Below are 20,510 nucleotides of genomic sequence, written 5' to 3'. Positions count from 1 at the left end.
CACACATACAGATTAGCTGGCCAATCAGGAACACAACGCTTTTCAGATCGATGACTTTTGTACAAAATCAATGCATTTAGGGAAAGCAGTATATCTGGAGCTACAAAAATGTACGGTATGTGGAAAAAAATGTGTTTTTTAACCGTAAACCACGTGAACAGTATTATACACAAAATAACATTGTTTTAAAGAAATGAAATAGGTGCGCTTTAACAGATGGTTTAAACCAAGGTGATCCGTTCCACTGAAGCAGCATGAGGTTAAATATGTTGTACAGGGGCAAAACGGTGATATAGCAGGACTGTGATTTCAATGACTCTTCAACTGCTTGTTCATTCTCACATCTTAGCAACCTTGGCACCAAAAGTACAACCTCTCCAGAAACAGCTTGGAGCTGTAACAACTAAGCTATCATCAACCCCCAGGCCTGTCAGAGTCTGTCAGTGAATATTTGGAGATATTTAGAGCGGCAAAATTAACGTGCTACAAACTGATTTCAGGTCAGCCCCTCCAATGACGCAACTTGTCTGTAACAGGGCTGTTTGTCAGAGGACGCAAGAGATTAAGCTCATGTTTGAGTTGTAATAAATGTGGAAGTACTAATTTGTGATCTTTGAGTGAGCTGGTTAAACAATTTCAATTTGTTTTTAGAAGTTATGTCAACTTATCACAGGTCAAAACTTAAAATAGTAGGTTGAATTGACTTGCAAAACCAAGTTGTAGCTGTATGTATGTGCATGTTTTTGATTGTTTGAGTATCTGTGCGCATGTGTGTGTATCTCAAAGTGTGTTAGCTATGCCCCTCCACTGTGATCTGTCATATCATATAGTCATTCTAGTAAAGGCCGACCTCATATCTCGGGAGACACATGCTACCCCCTCTCTAAGGCGAACACACTGGGAGAAGAGCAAAGGGGGTTAGAACAATCTCGTGTTCCCCGTACTAAAAACATTTCCAAATATTGTCATCTGATACCTCCATGTGAGTTCAGAGGTACGTCTGATTCACTTTAAAGGGTAAGTGATATGGCTGCTTCACAGTTTAGCAGGAACCAGGAGGGTTAGGCATTCTTACCTGTGCACATCAGAAAAAAATGGTTCCTAGCTGTTTACTTGTTAAAAGTAACTTGTGGCCCTTTGTGTCTAATGTGGCCCTCTCAGCCATTGACGTTGATTACCTCTGATCTATGGCATTATCGTCTCATACTATCACTGTACCAAAGTACATTTTCTAGAAGGCATCATGACGGTGACCCAATCTTGTTGACACATACACACACTCACACTCAGGTCTCGACTTGCTTAGTAATTCTGCCCTTTTTGGTTCACTGTTTCAGAGTCACTGGCGTGTCCTTTAATAGGGAGTGTATTACAATTGCTTAAGGTACTTCTTTTAAGAGATAGCTGTGAGGTCCACTTGCTCTTTGTTATGGAGACAACCCAACCCTTGAGCACAACAGTGAAGAGATGCTGACATTTGGGGCTTATGTGACATTACGCATATTGCAGAGATCATGTTTTCGTAGGCTTTAAGTTTAGAAAGAATCTAGTCCAAAATAGTGCATAGCCCCTGGCAGCAGCTTATTAATCAAAGAAAGCCACCAGGGCGTGAATAGCTGTGGAGTCAATTGAAATGTGCAACGTGTGTTTTTACACGTAAAGCAATGAGTGTGTTGAGGTTTAAATTCATCTTTATGGTTCACAGATATCCTCCTACACAGCATTGATTGACTCCCAAAGCCTTAAGAAAGCTGTTAGGCCGCAGATTGTTTAGGGCTTTCGAGACATCGAACATGCGTCCACCTTCCTTTGGGAGAAAAAGAAGTAGAGCTGACTACCGTGAGACTGACCACCATATCTCATAATTGTGTATCAGGAGAATCAATAGGATATACATGCCGGCATTTTATAACTTTGAGAGTAGCTTTTGTTTCAGCACACGAAAGAAAAAGATGCAAGACAACTTTCTTTCTTGCTTAACTTTAAATTTGCAGTTTATTTTGCTAAAGCTCCATACTGTATGTCAGGCTCATAACACATCACAGTTGTCTGACCCCTAGCAGATGATAGCTGTCCATACGGAAGATCACAAGTGATGTTATGTGTACCACGACCTCAAAGCACATTATGTCCTACTGTAAAAATGTTGAAACGCAAAGCCCTTCATGTCTAGTCATAACAAGCATCGTATAGTTTAAATAGTTAAATCACAATAGTAATGTTGTACAGTATTTGGCAAGGTATTTTACAGTCACAGTATAGAATATTGCTCCATTCCGAAAATATAAGTCTGACTTCAAAATGCATTAGAAACAAAATAGGTTATGACCTCACATACCAGAGGGTAGAGAGTCATGCATGAAAATACTCGGGGAACTGATGTAGTCACTTTCTTTGGACTTTTCGTGGTAACCAGCCGAACAGCTTCCTGTATAATTTCTTTCTTTTGATTTTGGCCCTAAACAAGGGTTGATTTTGGAGGCGATCGCTGGACTCAGTCTGAGACAAAATCTGAGACTGAGTACGAAACGGAGGCATTATTTGATACTGAGCCTTTGCCTGAATCTGAGATAAATTCTGGGACTGAATCTGATAGATAATCTGAGATTGAGCCCGAGTCTGAATCTGCGGCATAATATGGGATTGAGTCTGAATAAAAGGCATAATATGAGAATCTGTATGGGACTGAATCCGAGTCTGAAACTGAGACTGACTCTGAGAAATAATGCGAGACTGAGTCTGACTCTGAGATGTGGGCTGAGGCTGAATCTGAATCTGAGAAGTAATGTGAGGTTGAGTCTGAATCTGAGATGTAGGCTGAGGCTGAATCTGACTCTGAGAAGTAATGTGAGGCTGAGTCTGAATCTTAGATGTAGGCTGAGGCTGAATCAGAGGAGTAATGTGAGGCTGAATCTTAGATGTGGGCTGAGTCTGAATCTGAGAAGTAATGTGAGGCTGAGTCTGAATCTTAGATGTGGGCTGAGTCTGAATCTGGGAAGTAATGTGAGGCTGAGTCTGAATCTTAGATGTGGGTTGAGTCTGAAGCTGAGAAGTAATGTGAGGCTGAGTCTGAATCTTAGATGTGGGCTGAGTCTGAATCAGAGGAGTAATGTGAGTCTGAATCTTAGATGTGGGCTGAGTCTGAAGCTGAGAAGTAATGTGAGGCTGAGTCTGAATCTTAGATGTGGGCTGAGTCTGAAACTGAGAAGTAATGTGAGTCTGAGTCTGAACCTGAGATGTGGGCTGAGGCTGAATCTGAGAAGTAATGTGAGGCTTAGTCTGAATCTGAGATGTGAGCTGAGGCTGAATCTGAGCAGTAATGTGAGTCTGAGTCTGAATCTGAGATGTGGGCTGAGGCTGAATCTGAGAAGTAATGTGAGGCTGAGTCTGAATCTGAGATGTGGGCTGAGGCTGATTCTGACTCTGAGAAGTAATGTGAGGTTGGGTCTGAGAAATAATGTGAGTCTGAGTCTGAGAAGAAATGTGAGTCTGAGTAGTACTGTGAGTTTGAGAAATAATGTGAGGCTGAATCCGAGTCTGAATCTGAGAAATAATGTGAGGCTGAGTCTGAATCTGAGAAGTAATGTGAGGCTGAATCTGAGAAGTAATGTGAGGCTGAATCTGAGAAATAATGTGAGGCTGAGTCTGAATCTGAGAAGTAATGTGAGGCTGAATCTGAGAAATAATGTTAGGCTGAGTCTGAATCTGAGAAGTAATGTGAGGATGAATTTGAGAAATAATGTGAGACTGAGTATGAGATCGAGCCTCAATCTGAGACTTAATCTGAGCAATAATCTGAGGCTGCGTCCGACTGTCAGATTGTGTTTGGGTCATAATGTTGATGTTGAGCTGCTGTAATTTGTGGTTCTGGATGAGTAAGGTTAGTAAAGAAAGAGATCCTTCATATCCTCCTTCTATTCTTCTGTCTGGGGATCTGGGACACAGACTCTTCAATAGCTCATTGAATCCCCTCTCCTGTTGCCGGAAATCATACTCCACACTAGAACAAACACAGCATGAGAAAAGAGGGTGTGAGTTAGACTGGAAAAGGTAGGGGGCAGAAAAGAGCAGATTTCATAATTGCTACCATGCCTGTAAAACCCTGCTAAAGTATTTTTTTGTGATTTACTGTTTTCTACATCAAATCATACTACATAATTAGGGTGGCCATTCGTGCCAGTTCCGCCGGACACGTCCCGAACATGTTTTCGGGTTCGTTTTCCGTAAGTCTTGTTGGTCGACCACATACGTCATCAAGGTTTAATATTTCGGGTTTAATTTCAGAAAAGCAACCGTTACATTTCAAGGTAAGAATGAAACTACAATGATTGTATGTCTTAAAAGAAATAAATCTTAATTTTCTAATGTATTTTAACTGAAATGTAGGAACCTTGATGACGTATGCAGTCGAGCAACGCGACTTCCGGAGAACGAACCCGAAAACATGTTCGGGACGTGTCCGGCGGAACTGGCACGAATGGCCACCCTATACATAATATAAAGAATATTCTGTGAAAATATAAACGTTGCAAAACGAGATAAATCCGTTTTTTTAATTGTTTAGAAATCTAGTTTTTTTGGTTGTGCATTCCAATTAATATCAATTCAACTGCAGTTGGTTTGTTTTGATTTAAACCTTGATAACTTAAAAAACACAGCTAAGTAGCACCATAAAACAAAATAATAACATGATAACATAATAATAAACATGTTTTGACAAAAATGTAAAAAAATGGATTTATCTCGTTTTGCAACGAAACCCTTCTTATATAAAAATAAAATCAATATCAGTGACTGAAATCAAACTCTGATGCTTTAAATCTCATAGATTTAGTCTGGATTTCACAGATAGGGTCTCATTATCACTAATAATTTTTTTCTCAAATGTTTTATGGTCTCATTTGGTGTTTTCACCTGTAGACGGCACATGCAGTTTTCTGACAAGTGGGACAGTCGCTTAGGTCTTGGCCAGTACGAAAACATCGCCGACTGCAAGGGAAGCAGTATGCACAGATATAATGTCAAAAGCATTAATCTATTATGACCATAAATAATACTTAAACCTGAAATTTCTTTATATTTATATTTATATTTATCTAGTTATATTTTGGGAATAAACTTAAATAAATAAAGTAAGTAAATAATAATAATCTATTGCATTAAGGCTTCATATATGTTATAATTGTCTTTGCAATAAGGCAGCCTATGTTTAAGCCTTTATTACATTAAGCATTCCATTAAATTCCTTAAAGGATTAGTCAATTTTCTTAAAAGAAAAATACAGATAATTTACTCACCACCATGTCATCCAAAATGTTGATGTCTTTTTTTTGTTCAGTCGAGAAGAAATTATGTTTTTTGAAGAAAACATTGCAGGATTTTTCTAATTTTAATGGACTTTAATAGTTTCAAAGGACTATAAACAATCCCAAACAATGCATAAGGGTCTTATCTAGCGAAACGATTGTCATTTTTGACAAGAAAAATAAAAAAATATGTACTTTTAAACAACAACTTTTCGTCTAGGTCCGGTCCAGCGCGACCTAACGTAAATGCGTAGTGACGTAGGGAGGTCACGTGTTACATATATAAAACGCACATTTGCAGACCATTTTAAACAATAAACTGACACAAAGACATTAATTAGTATCAGTTGCCATACAACAACGAACGGTCCTCTTTCAACACACTTGTAAACACTGGGGCGGAGTTTCGCGTTCGTCGTCTGTGACCTCTTGACGTCATGACGTATTGCGTGGGGTCAGCTGGCGCATCACGACCGGATCTACATGACGAGAAGTTGTGCTTTAAAAGTGTATATTTGTTATTTTTATTGTCAAAAATGACAATCGTTTTGCTAGATAAGACCCTTATGCCTTGTTTGGGACCGTTTACAGTCCTTTGAAACTCCGTCGAAAAAAACTGTTAAGTGTTGAGTCAAGTATCAAATGTTGGGCTCTACCAAAGTCCATTAAAACTAGAAAAATCCTGCAATTCCTTCCTTTAAAAAAAAAAAATTTCTTCTCGACTGAACAAAGAAAGAGATCAACATTTTGGATGACATGGTGGTGAGTGGGTTATCTGGATTTTTCTTTTAAGAAAATGGACTAATCCTTTAATTATTCTTGTAAGTTGATTACTAAAAGGTTATAATTAGCTAATATTTCTTTACTATGTATAGATTGACTAACTGATCAAATTTCGTCTTTTTTTGTGCAGTCAGCACACAACATAACATGATTTAACACACCTATTCATTGTAATAATTTATTCAGTTATTTATTACTTACAGTATGACTTCTTTGATCTATAGTTGAATTTATTGTTTAGACAGCTTCATCTGAAAACAAAATTACTTTAATTTCCAATACAACATTTAAGTTTTCATTTTTATGTTTCCTTTCTTTTGAAATATTAGTAATGTCTTATTTTTGATTAATTTGGTAACCCTTTACTTGAAGGGGTGTGCATAAGACTGACATAACACCAACATAATCATAACATGACACGTGTAATGAACATAAAGGAGATTTTATGCGTTTATGACAACTGTCATTTGTTCAATTATGTCATTTTTAATGGAAAGATGACATTGTTTGAGATGTCTTTGTTATGACAACTTGACATAAACCAATACATCACAACTGGTCATAAATCTGTCATAAACATGACATAGCAGAATAATGATCAAACTTAAGAAACTACCTAGCTTTATGGGTTAACATTACATTAAACTGCCATTAAAATGTCATTAAGTGTTAATACCTTAACAAAATGCAACAGACACTTCAAAAGATTATACTTAACTTTATGTATGTGCACAATACATAAACTGACAACTAACAAAACTTGTTTTTCCTCAAACAGAGGGTTCTAAAATTTAATTAATTTATTGTAATTAACTGTTTTAGCAGCAATATGGACTTAACACTGCATGGCTTAACCTATTATCAATTTAAAAAATATATATATTATTGGATAATTGATTTTATTTTTCTAACACATGGAGGAAACTTAAAAAACATTATGAACTGAAGAATATTCATGATGCTGTTATAAGAATATTTGACGTAGTATTAACACTTAATGACATTTTAATGACAAATTATATTTTTACCACTGTAGTTGAGGTCAAGAAAAATATTCATGATGCTTTTATTAAACTATTTGACAGAGTATTAACACTTAATTGCATTTTATAGACAAATTCAATTTGTATCACTGGTAAAAAGTGGTCAGTTATGTTGTCTTGGTAATGTCAAGTTGTCATGACAGGTTATAATGTCAAGTTGTCATAACAAAGAAATCTCAAACAATGTCATCATAGCATTAAAAATGACATAATTAAACAAATGACACTTAATGACAGTTGTCATAAATGTGCATAAAATCTCCTTCATGCTCATGACATATGTCATATCATGATTATGAAGGTGTTATGAACACCCCTTCAAGTTAAGTGTTACCATTAATTTTATTTTGGACCTAATCCTCCCCATCCTCCCTCACATCTAAATGCAGTTTGTGTCCTGTTAAATCCTGCTCCTTTACAGACCTTATTGACCTGCCCTTGAAGAAAAAACTACATCTACATAAAACTTTTCTGAATATTTCTTAGTATTACCCTCAATACATCCCATTAACTGCTAATCTTGGTACATCTCTTTCTCACCCTTTGCCGAGCGCATGGCTCATTTCCAAGTCCTGGATGATGTTGAGTAGCGTTGTGATTTTCTTCTTGTTGGCCTGCAGACTCGCCTCTACCGTCTCTAATCTTTGCTCAGGGTCCCGCGGCCTGCTGCAGTGAGGCGATGCGGGCAGCAACCGGACAGCAGAAGGAGGATGGTTGTGTTTTAGTGAACAATGTTCATTTGGCATGGACCCAACAGTCTGTGAGATGGAACTGGAATGATATTCCATCTGTGCTTCTGTGTTGTGGACACGTTCAACCTTCTGTATGTGCCGGACCGGCGTCTGTTGAAGGGAGAAGGTCCCGGGCAAAGTGCCTGTGGGTGACTGAGGAGGGTTTCGAATAGAGGCCTCATTTGAGCCCCCTTTGTCAGTACCCTCCATTACAAATTTCAAAGATGGAGCTAGCGGAGGTGCAGAAGTAGGCTTAGGAGGTCGTAGGCGTGTGTTTTTTACACTTTGGGGAGGTGGCTTGTTCGGAGGTCGAAGTGGTTGTTTGAGTGTTTGACACTTGGGTTGTATTGTTTTAATGTCCTCTGAGTCACTCAAAGACTTAAATTCAGTCCTGGTGTGTGTATCACCTTGAGGAGAAGCCTTAGTGGACGTGACAGCTAGTAATGAAGACTCGAGAGTGTGATTTAGGACAGAACGCCTGAGAACTTCGGCCTCTGTCTGGCTGCCCGCCGTATTCGAATGAATGCATAAAGCGCGAGAGGCAGTTTTGACCCCGGGGCTCGTACGTGAACGTTCTTTGGTGTGCGAATGCGTCTCCGCTTCGGTCTGAGTGGAAGTAAATGCATTTGAGAGGTTTTGATGGTTGATCGTTTGCGTTGTAAGTGGTGCTTGCTGATGGGCTGACGTATTTGGGGCATGTAAAAACAATTGGGTGTCATCCTGGCTTTTTGGCTCGGAGTGATGACATGACAGCGTGCCTTTATGTGAGGTTATACCCTGCAGTGATGCGCTGCCGGTGTTTTTTCTGTGCGAGGATGTGTGGGAATGCTGCTTGGGTGTGCTCGTGTTTCCAGAGGTGCGCATCGACGCGCGACGGCACGAGTGTACTTCGCTGTGAGTTTCATGTGCGTGACTTACCAATTGAAACTGTGAATGTAATTCAGGAGGAGAGGCGGATGAGGATTCTGGGTCTGTGTCGGCACAGATTTGCGTGACGTTTTGGGGTTTAATGCTAAGATTCGTGCTTGAGCACGTCGATGGTTTAGCATGCGTGTCAGATTTGGAGTGTAATCCATTAGGGAATTGATCCTGTTTTTGTATGACTGAAGCAGTTGAGGATATGTCACTTTTATTTGCAGAACTCTGCGCTGTAGATTGATGTTTAACTTTTGAATGCAAATAAGAGGATGCCGAGGATTTGGTTTGTGAATCTGTGCTTATCTGTTTTGGCTGTGATGTATCTGAATATTTGGCAGGTGTGCTGTCTTCTACGCTCAGCGGTTTGAAGTTTTGCTCTGCGCCTGTGGTAGTTTCGGCTTTCGAGTTGGTTTCAGCGAACATCTGTTGTTTCACGGTGGTTTGCAAAGGTTTGAGGTGTGTTTTGGGCGCGCTGTGTGATTCCGACTGTGTGGGTGTGAGTTGGTTTCCTTGATTTGGCTGTTTCCCATCAGGGTATGACTGGTAAGTGGATTTTTGTGCATTCAGATGTTCTGTGACACCTACGTTGACCTGTTTGTGCACATAAGGAGGATGTGGAGTCATTGGGGGTCTGGGAGGGCACGTGTGAGGCTGTGCGGGAGGTTTCTGGTTGTTCAAGTTTAAGTGTGTGTTTGCGGCCCTTGAGCCTGGAGCTCTTTCCTCTCTCGCAGCGTGTGTGTGAGTCTGTTGAACTGATGTGTGGCCGGTATGATTAATGTGTGCGTCAGCATTAGATTCCCTCTTGACTGCATGATCATTAGTGAGCTTTGATGCTTCACTTTGCTGAGCAGGCAGCAGAGATAATGGCCAGTTCTTGTTTATATTCACATTGAGGTAAGAATGAAGGTTAGGGCTTATGGGGTGCTGGCTTGACTGCGTGGCACTGTGCCTTTCAGTCTGCGTGTATGAATGGAAGTGTGAAATTCCCACATCCTTCCCGGGATAAGGCGGAGATCCTAATACAGTTGGAACTGTAACTGCCTTGGTTTGGCTGTGGAGAGCAGGAGGTGCTGAATTCTGCTTTCCTCCACAACTGCTGCAAATTGTCATTGGTGGTCTATGGAGGGCTAGGCATGAGGGTAACGTTTCTTTCCAAGAACGAGAGGGTTTCTGTCCTTTGGAAGTCTTCTCCTTCTCAGTGACATCACTACTGATACCTCCCATTATTGTAGAGTCAACAATGCTCCCGTTGGTAAAGGGACAGTTCCGCTTTGTCTTTACTTTGCTGTGAGCCACACCCCTCGCCACAGGACTGGTTTTGATTGGCTGGTTCGTATCCTCTGGGATTTTACTTTCAAGTCCCTCAAAAGTCACTCCCTTTTTAATTTTGCTCTCCAGACATTTCCCTTTATTAATGATACTTTTTGTTTTGTCTTTGTTACAGTCCTCTTTAATCACAGACTTATTTGGAACATGCCCATTAGGTGGCATAATCACCTTATTTTCTGACGGATTGCTGCACGTGTCCATATGTTTGGCATCCAACTGTAAATGACTGTTTCGTATCGCAGGCGATGTCTGGACCCCAATATTACAGTGATGAGTCAGTGTCAGGCCTGCCATACTGCTGGTCCCATTAGACACTGTTCTCCAACCACGTGTGCCCACCAGCGCTGGCTCTCCAAGAACTGGCACAGGGGTACTGTGATCAGCTGCCCGTCTACCCATCTCAAGTATATCTGGCTTAGGAAGTCTTGAGTAGAAATCAATGCTTACTATAATTGACTACTATAATGCACCTGAGGGAGAAGGAGAAGATAAGTGGTAAAATCTCACGAAATAGGCAGATTAAATGTCTTAATATCACATGTAAATATATAAAATGTTAGGATTGGTTAGATATTTATGACATCATAGTATTAGGGGAAAAAGCTAACTTTTTAATTGAAATCCATTTAACATTAGTAGATAACCTATTAATATATAAAAGTGATAAACAAAGACATGCAAAGGACACTGTAAAAAACCTTGGTAACACTTTACTTGAAGGGGTGTTCATAAGACTGACATGACACCTTCATAATCATGCCATGAACATAAAGGAGATTTTATGCACGTTTATGACAACTGTCATTACGTGTCATTCGTTCAATTATGTAATTTTTATAATGCAAAGATGACATTGTTTGAGATGTCTTTGCTATGACAACTTGACATTAACCAATTCATCATAACTTGTCGTGACAACTTGACATTACCAAGACAACATAACTGACCACTTTTTACCAGTGATACAAATTGAATTTGTCATTAAAATGTCATTAAGTGTTAATAATCTGTTATATAGTTTAATAACAGCATCATCAATATTTTTCTTGACCTCAACTACAGTGGTACAAATATAATTTTTCATTAAAATGTCAACTAGTGTTAATAATCTGTCATATAGTTTTATAACAGCATAATACATATTTTTTTTACCTCAACTACAGTGGTACAAAATAAATTTGTAATTTAAATGTCATTAAGTGTTAATACTCTGTCAAATAGTTTTATAACAGCATCATGAATATTCTTCAGTTCATAATGTTTTTTTTAAGATTCCTCCAGGTGTTTAAGAAATAAAATCAATCATCCAATACTAATAATAATAAAAATTTATACAATTATATTTTATTGCATTTGGAGACCGATTCACCTAAAATTAAATGAAAACAGTACAATAATGGGTTAAGCCATGCAGCGTTGGGTCCATATCAATGGAAAACCGTTAATAACATTAAATTAATTCATTAAATTAATTAAATGGTTTTGTTAGATTTTTCTTCTATGTCAGAAAATTTCAAAACCCTTTGTGTGTACTGTGCACATAAATAAAGTTAAGTATAATCTTTTCACGTGTCTGTTGCATTTTGTTAAGGTATTTAAAATGATTTGACATAGTATTAACACTTATTTACATTTTAATGATTTTAGTTGAACCACTGTAGTTGAGGTCAAGAAAAATATTAATGATGCTGTTATAAAACTATTTGACACAGTAATAACACTTAATGACATTTAAATGACAGTTTAATGTAATGTTAACCCATAAAGCTAGGTAGTTTGATAATTATTCTGCTATGTCATGTTTATGACAGATTTATGATTTATTGGTTAATATCAAGTTGTCATAACAAAGACATCTCAACCAATATCATCTTTGCATTAAAAATGACATAACTGAACAAATGACACTTAATAACAGTTGTCATAAATGTGCATAAAATCTCCTTCATGTTCATTACACGTGTCATGTCATGATTATGAAAGTGTCATGTTAGTCTTATGAACACCCCTTCAAGTAAAGGGTTACCAAAAACTTTAAAAAGTAAGATACATGTTTTACATAACTTTTTTAGTTAGCTAATATTTTTATAAATATATAAATTTGAATTACTATTTTTTTTAAAAAGGGAAACATTTACAAATATAGCAAAATATTTGTTTTTAAAATGAAATGTGCAATACATAGTCACCAAAGAATCATATAAATAATATCTAAATATCAGCAGTCACGAAGACACAGGTTACACACTAATAGCACAGTTTTCAGAGCATGACCCACATACAAAAACAGCAAAGTATCAACCATCTGCTACCGTATGCAGAAAGAAGTACAGTACATCAAGATTCTGGCTAAAATAGCAGAATTGCAAAAACAGACGTGCAATCTATAATAAGAAATATAATGCCACAAAAAACTCTTGCAATGCTTCAATAATGGCAATGTTATTTTAGAGTGCAAGGCCTGGTAATAGAAAACCCCAAAGACCTTCCTGCCTCAGCTAGATGGAAATAATACGCAGAAAGGATGAGAGAAAAAGAGAACAAAGTGAAATTTAAGAAATAAGGTGAAATCAAATCAAGTTAAATTAAGAGAGAGAGAGAGAGAGAGAGATAGATAGAGAGAGAGATAGAGAGAGAGAAACTGGTGCATATGATTGTGCTAATTCCATCACCTCTGATCTATACTTTTAGTTTTTACAAAATAAATTAAAAAACAGTGTAAACACGTGTGTGTGTGTGTGTGTGTGTGTGTGTGTACTGTACTGTACTGTGTGGGTGACTAATACAATTTTTCACACACTGATAAACGTTTTGTTCTGCTTTGACATGACTCTCTCTCTCTCGTTTTCGCTTCTACACCTGAACCCCTGCTAGCCTCTCTCTCTTATTTTTCTCTGTTTCTCTCGCAACCAACCTTGGGCATCTTAATAATTCATGCAGACAAAGAGGTGTTAATCAGTGGCTGACAGTATAGTTTTCTAATGAACCACTGTTTCATAAATGTGTGTGTATATGTGGAGGTGGGAGGGTCTTGTTTGCATACATTGTGAAGACCAAAGGTCCCACAAGAACAGTAAAACTCGATATCACTTACATTTGGGGATCAGCTAGTAGTACCCAACGAAAGAAAAAACTTATGAAGATACATGCTACATGTTAATGGGACACTGCACTTTTTTTGAAAATATGCTAATTTTCCAGCTCCCCTAGAGTTAAACATTTGAATTTTACCTTTTTTGGAATCTATTTAGCCGATCTCTGGGTCTGGCGGTACCACTTTTAGCCTAGCTTAGCATAATCAATTGAATCTGATTAGACCATTAGCATCGCGCTAAAAATAACCAAAGAGTTTTGATATTTTTCCTATTTAAAACTTGACTCTTCTGTAGTAACATCGTGTAAGACCGACAGAAAATTAAAAGTTGTGATTTTCTAGGCAGATATAGCTAGGAACTATACTCTCATTATGGCGTAATAACCAATGACTTTGCTGCTTTAACATGGCTGCAGGAGGCGCAATGATATTACGTAGCAGCCGAAAGTAGTCCCCTCAGTAACTTTCAATGGCAGGGGACTATTTTTGGGCAGTGCATATTATCATTGCACCTCCTGCAGCCATGTTACGGCAGAAAAGTCCTTGATTATTATGCCAGAATGCGAATATAGTTCCTAGCCATATCGGCATAGAATATCGCAACTTTTAATTTTCTGTCGTTCTTAGTACACGATGTAACTACAGAAGAGTCAAGTTTTAAATAGGAAAAATATAAAAACTCTCTAATTCTTTTTTAGTGCGATGCTAATGGTCTAATCAGATTCAATGGATTATGCTAAGCTATGCTAAAAGTGGTACCTCCAGACCCGGAGATCAGCTGAATGGATTCCAAAACGGTAAAACTCAAATGTTTACCTTTAGGAGAGCTGGAAAATGAGTATATTTTCAAAAAAAGTGGAGTGTCCCTTTAAGCAAGCATAAAATATGAAAGGTTCCTTTAGGTTTAAGAACAGACACATGCATTTAGAAAATAAGTTTAGTATAAATAAATGAGTAGCTAATGCAATGCCTCTATTGTAATCCATAATGAAAGGGACTAAATGCTTACAAGCTGAATAAAGGCATTATTTCAGTGTGCAAGCATTCAGTCCCTTTATTCTGATGAATTGTTTTTATGCACTGCACCTGAGCCCCAATTGTTTATTCGGATGTGCACATTTTCTGCCGCACTTTCCTATCATAATACAAGAACAAATGTGTGGGTGTTTGTCAAATATGAAGGCATATGTCAACATGACATGAAGAATCAGGGACTTTGAAATCCCACAATGAACATTGTTGTACTGTAACTGTGATCAGCCAAACATCATCACTTCCTTTTTAGCACATCATGCAGCAAACGCAAGCGTTCCCTCAGCCTTCAACGTGCACATATTTCAGATCATCTTGTCTAGTCCTTCCTGCGGTCTTTTAATCATGATATGTTGTGGATGTCAAACTGACCCCTCTGGGTGTCACCATGCAGGCTGAAGCCCCACACGTGACAACATGACAACAGTCCAAACTCACTGTGAGAAAGCTTCTAGTTTAGTGAGTATACGACTGACTATCTTTCGATTTTAATACTTGCATCTTTTAAATTTGTGGGTATAAACATAAAAACAGAGAAATGGATCAAGAAACATTGCAAAATTTCAACTTGTGCTGCCCAAATGAGCACCACAGCATGATACTGTATATCAAGGCACACGCATTAAGTGCTACAGTATAGACCATGGCTCAAACACAACAGATTTAAATGAAAGATATATGCAAAAATTAGATTAAACATAAAACATTAACCATTTCCTGGTACATATATAAAGGACCTACCTTCATTTACGTCTTAAGACCCAAACTCCAGATCTTTCAGACGTGTTGTATGTGTTTATCTGAAGATTTGCAGTGTTCAGAAAAGGTCCAGTAAGTGGGGGCAGCAAGGAGTCTCTCTCTAAGATGACTCAAATCCGCACACGAGGTTGTGTTTAAACACAGCAGCTGCCTTTACTGTCACTTCTCCAGCTCTGCGCAGACAGTAATCATGGTCCCTCAGATGCTGATTGGATGCCGTTCAGCTGCGTCTCGCTCCTCTCTGGAGGGGTCTGCTTTTGATTTGTTTTGATTTGCTCTCACCTTCGATTGCTGAGGCAGCAAGTACAAAGATGCATTGATCTGTGTCCTCAGCTTTGCGCACTCTCTGTCTCTCTGTCTCTCTCTACCTCTTTCTCACACGTACGGACGCACACTGGGTCTCAACCTCTCTGCCTCACCCTCTTTCATATATGCACATCCAGTGCTGGGTCAGTAGCATCCTAAATTCAGCTGAAATTAGGCAGAGCTGGTAGAGAGAGAGAGAGAGAGAGAGAGAGAGAGAGAGAGAGAGAGAGAGAGAGAGAGAGAGAGAGAGCCAAGGGGCCGTGTGAAAATTACTGACATTATACAAAAGCACATTGATTGGTGGAGTTAACAGATTTTTACCTCTGTATTTAATTTTTTCCACTTTATTATTGCATGTGATTTATTTCATTTCCACTTTATTATTGCATGTGATTTATTTCATTCACATTAGCAATAAATTAGGGATAATAAAAAGAAATAAAAGATGTACTGCATGCTGGTGGTCGAATTTGATAAGTTTAATGTGTGTGTGTGTGTGTGTGTGTGTGTGTGTGTGTGTGTGTGTGTGTGTGTGTGTGTGTGTGTGTGTGTGTGTGTAAAATTTGATAAATTGTTCCAGAGAAATTAAAAATAAACTTAATTGTGTGTATGGTCATTCATAATTTTTTATCTATGATCTACAGTTGCAATGTATATAATTTTTTAGCTGGTCTGTTTTTTATTTTATTTTTTCTAAAAACTTTCATGCATTACTCCAAAACTTCCAAAACACTAGATGTCACTCATTCACAATAATTTTTATAGAGATAGCTGCAATGGTGAGGAGTTTGAGTCATCCCAGTGATGTAAAGATTTGTTCAAAAGAAATATTATCGTTCTGCAGTAATAAAATCAAATAGATGAAAATAACAGATCTATAATGGTCACATTCTGCTATGTTACACAGAAACAGTGATGGGGTGAAGCTAAACTGAGTTTAATTAATAATTATATGAGTCCTTTATGTAAATGTTACATACAAATTTAGCACAATGTTGTAAAAAATACCATGTAAAGTTTTACAGCACATTAAAAGAGTTTTACAGCAAGTTATGGTTTTCTACAACAAACCATATTATGTTAAATGTTATCATCACAATTAGCATGTTTCAAGAACAACCTGTGTAATGTTGATTGTAAATATAGGATTGAATGAATGTAATGTTTTTCTTTGAAGACGTTATAATAATGAAACATGTTAAATTTACATTTTATCACACTGTAAAAATACTTTGCTGCCTTAAAATTTTTTGTTGAATCAACTCGGATTTACAAGTCTTTTCAACTTACTAACGTTTATCACGTGCGTGAAGTTGGCCCCCCACCCAACGCAAAAGGTCGGCAAAATATGCTCAATCGTCTGTGCTCCGTTTGTGCTGGTTTGTGCCGCTAAAATTTTCGTTTGTGCTGCTTTGGTTTTTTAGATATTAAAAGAACATTTATAGGTCATACTGAGGTCACGTAGCCCCCCAACATGCTCCAAATTTACCCAAAATAGTCTTAAACGTTTGTGCTTCGTTTGTGCTGGTTTGTGCAGGTAAAATTTTCGTTTGTGCTGCTTCGGTTTTTATAATATTTGACATTGAAATAAGGCGATGATGTCACTCAGCCCCCCCACATGCTTCAAGTTCACCCAAAGTAAGACTTGTAAATCTGAGTTAATTTAACAAAAAATTTTAAGGCAGCAAAGTAACTAAGAAACTATTCACACACTTTAAAAATTGGCTGTAATTATGCAGCTGGTTGCCAGTAACTTACTGTAGAAGATAAAGACTGAAAATGTTTCATTTGACTTTGAACAAACTGTTGCCAGTAGATAACATCAATGTAAAATCTACAGTAAGTTACTGGCAGCTCGTTGTCAGTAATACCCAGTAATACTGTAATTTCTACAGATATTTTTTACAGTGCAGTTTTACAGTCTGTTCCTCAAATTTCCATTTCCACCTTGCATCTCCTAACAAATTAGTATAAAGACAGTTCACTTATGACATAATCTCCTAGATAAACCAATCAACACAAATGGTTAACAATGATACAGGCAAGCAATTAAGATTTGGGAAAAACTTGCCAGCAGTGGCGGCCGGTGACTTTTTTCGAGGGCATTCGAGGCGAAGTTAGTCACAACATGTATGTAGTGATCATGTGTGTGGTTCGTTATTTCAAAATATGTGTTTGACGCGTCAAGCAAACCTATGTGCATCACGTGTCCCGTCAAAACAAGTGCCTGCTGCAGACGCGCCCAAAGGGTTTATGATAAAAGAGACGCTCGCGTTTGCCAGATACTCGCATAATCTCATGCGTAATCAAAGTTTACTGTTAAGGAAGCGTCTTACATGTATTTTGTGAACGTGAGCGTCTCTTTTATCATCAACGGTTTTGACGAGTGTGCAGCAGGCACCCGCCTTGACGAAACACGTGATGCACATGGTCCACACGACGCAACAAACACACACCCTGAAAACACGAGCAACACACAAGACACTACGAACACATATTTTGAATTTGCGCCCCACGGAAGAGCAGTCACTAGCTGCCACTATCAATCTTTTTCGAGAGATATAAAAGCACCTGGCAAGTTTTTGCACAATCCTAGTGTATTGTTTTGAATTGAACTCAGTGTTGAACAAAGTGTTATATAAAGCGCTTATACAGTAACTTCACTAGCTGAGGTACACACTATTCGTCGAACAAGATGAATCTTAGCGATACCATTGAAAAACCATTTTTGGTCCTCAAAGAACCATTCAGTCACTGATAATAGCATTCCTGATAGTTTCTTACGGATCCCCTAAGGGGACATGGAGCAAAAATTAAATAAAGTTTAGTTACGCGTGCGCACGTGAAACTATCGAGTGCGCACGTGAAACTATTGAGTTTAGTTTCGCGTGCGCACATGAAACTATCGCATGCTCACGTGAAACTTTCGCGTGATAGTTTCATGTGTGCATGCAAAAGTTTTATGTGAGCACGCAAAACTAAACTTTAAAAAAAAGTCCACATGAAGGTTTCGCGTGAGCACATGAAAGTTTCATGTGAGCACATGAAACTAAACTTTAGATTTTTTACTCCAATGTCACCTTAGGGGCTCGGTAGTTTCCTAACTCATAATTCATAACATTGGAGTAAAAAAATCAAAAGTTTAGTTTTGCATGCGCACGCGATAGTTTCACGTGCGTTTAATTTGGCGTGCACACGTGAAACTATCGCGTGGCGTGCGCATGTGAAACTAAACTTTATTTAATTTTTGCTCCAATTTTTGCTCCGTACTATTGTAACTATTTAAAAATAACTTTTATGCAAATTGTTTCAAATTTGTTCCAGCTATGACAATGTAAAATGTAATATAATTAGTATAATGGATAAATGAGGAATCCACTAAAAGAGCTGAGACTGTCATAGATGGTGTAACCTGGAAGAAGTTTCATGCTAACTACATCACCCACTTCTAACTGTAGGACAGCTGCGTTTGATGCATATCTGTGCTGATTGTGGCTACGCCACTGACCTACTGACACAATCATCTCATTATTCTTATACAAAAATCCACCTAAAGACTGTGAGCTTTGCGCACCACATACAGTGAATCTGAAGAAGTAAACTCCTTTAACTGGTGCTGTGAAGATACCTGCCATTGAAACAAAACAATCAAATCCATGCAAAATGGGTGAATATGATTTTTTTAATTCAAAGTAAACACCATAATTAATCAATTTAGGCAAGTCATTGGCTACCTGTTGTCGGATTGTAGCTGTTGCCAATATTGGTGAAGATGTTATTGAACGTCAGTGTGATCTCAGTATTATAAGGACCTAAGTCACCACGGTGCCCTAAATTAGCGGAAAATGCCACCTTTGGGGTTTCTATAAAGACAAAATATTCAAAACAGAAGTTAACATATCTAAACAGTGTCATTTACCAAAAAGTATCAAAGCTATATATAAAGACAAACATTTACCTGTTTTCTCGTTCTTTAACTCTGCCAGTTGGGCTTCACTGATCTTTAGTCGTTCATTCAAACCTAAAATAACACAAGTCATTTATTTCCCTTGATCTCTACATTTATAGTCGAAAATAGGTCTTTTGCGATCATATACATGTTTAATGTATAGTGACAACTTTTGTAAGCAAGCCATACCTCCCTTAAAAATGTAAACATGGTTCTATATGACATGCCTTTTGTATGTTTTGAGTGGATTTTGGCACATGGTCACTCAATGACATGGTTTATAAGTTGCAACTATTTTAAAGGGTGAGCCATGTAGGAAGCGTATACTAACCTGCATTCTCTTTCATCAGCATATCCATCTTGACTTTCAGCTCGACCATCATATCTCTCATATCCCTCATCTCAGTCCAGATGTTGGGCTGGCTGTCTTTTTCTGCATGGAATGGTGCACAGCGCAACAGCAGCAGAAACAAAAACACCCTCATCCTGATGTTTAGACAGAAACTCTGGGGTTTATAGACACTTGTCAGCTTTTATCTGCTTTGGGATTGTTAATCATTACTTCCTTTGCTGCTGATACAGATGCTTCTTATCCAATCAAATTGAAGAATGAAAATATTAAAATAAAATATTAAAGGTATAAGCTCCATTGGTGATAATTTATTTCTGTTGTTAGGCTATTAAAAGGTGTATATGTTTAACACAAATTCTCTGTACTTACAAGAAAATATTAATACAATTAAACGATTAATACATAGTTTTACTTGTTAAATGGCATAGCATGTAGCAATTAGTCATAGTTTTACGATGAATGACAGATTGTCAAGTCAGAACAAGTTGTAAAGTGCCAAAACTGGTGTTTTGAATACTGACCAATGATCTTAATGGTTTTGTTTATTCAGAAGAGTCTAAAGTCTGTGTTTACTGTAGCTCAGATTACCAAATCATCGTCATTCATTTTGTTTCTGTCTGGTCCTGTTTTTGAAAAAAAAATCTTAAAATAAGACCTGCAGAAACAGTGTAAGAAATCCGACATAAATCTGATCTTCACATACACAAAACATCAGCAAAAATAGCATTGCTATACTCACACAGCTTTTTTTCATTCAAATCACGTGCACTTTAGCTTGCCATTTAAGTTAAATTCTCTAGAATTATTATTTAGTAAACATAATTGCATTTTATAAATGTATATATATATACATAAATGGTTACAGAAAATGTTTATTTATAGACATTTAGTCTTAGCTAAAAAGATAT

The 20,510-nt window shown here is 37.7% G+C and overlaps 2 protein-coding genes across 2 annotated transcripts; both read right to left on the bottom strand.

Annotated features, from left to right (window-relative positions):
* Window positions 1–1,964: 1,964 nt before the first annotated feature.
* LOC129447070 (uncharacterized) lies at window positions 1,965–15,666 on the bottom strand. Its single transcript, XM_055208648.2, has 4 exons — window positions 14,978–15,666; window positions 7,673–10,580; window positions 4,915–4,989; window positions 1,965–4,000 (listed from the first exon to the last, which is right to left on the bottom strand). Exons 2-4 carry the CDS (start codon window positions 10,507–10,509, stop codon window positions 2,386–2,388), a joined length of 4,527 nt encoding a protein of 1,508 aa, XP_055064623.2. The 5' UTR covers window positions 10,510–10,580; window positions 14,978–15,666; the 3' UTR covers window positions 1,965–2,385.
* A 2,928-nt stretch (window positions 15,667–18,594) lies between these two features.
* On the bottom strand, window positions 18,595–19,750 carry cbln17 (cerebellin 17). Its single transcript, XM_055208771.2, has 4 exons — window positions 19,582–19,750; window positions 19,260–19,322; window positions 19,036–19,164; window positions 18,595–18,929 (listed from the first exon to the last, which is right to left on the bottom strand). The coding sequence occupies exons 1-4, from the start codon at window positions 19,733–19,735 to the stop codon at window positions 18,652–18,654; spliced, it is 624 nt and encodes a 207-aa protein (XP_055064746.2). The 5' UTR covers window positions 19,736–19,750; the 3' UTR covers window positions 18,595–18,651.
* Between the last annotated feature and the right edge of the window lie 760 nt (window positions 19,751–20,510).

This window comes from Misgurnus anguillicaudatus, chromosome 12 (assembly GCF_027580225.2).
Source record: "Misgurnus anguillicaudatus chromosome 12, ASM2758022v2, whole genome shotgun sequence".
In the NCBI taxonomy this organism is placed as follows: domain Eukaryota; kingdom Metazoa; phylum Chordata; class Actinopteri; order Cypriniformes; family Cobitidae; genus Misgurnus; species Misgurnus anguillicaudatus.
The sequence above is the reverse complement of the archived record's forward strand: the minus strand, read 5'-3'. Positions and strand labels throughout refer to the sequence as shown.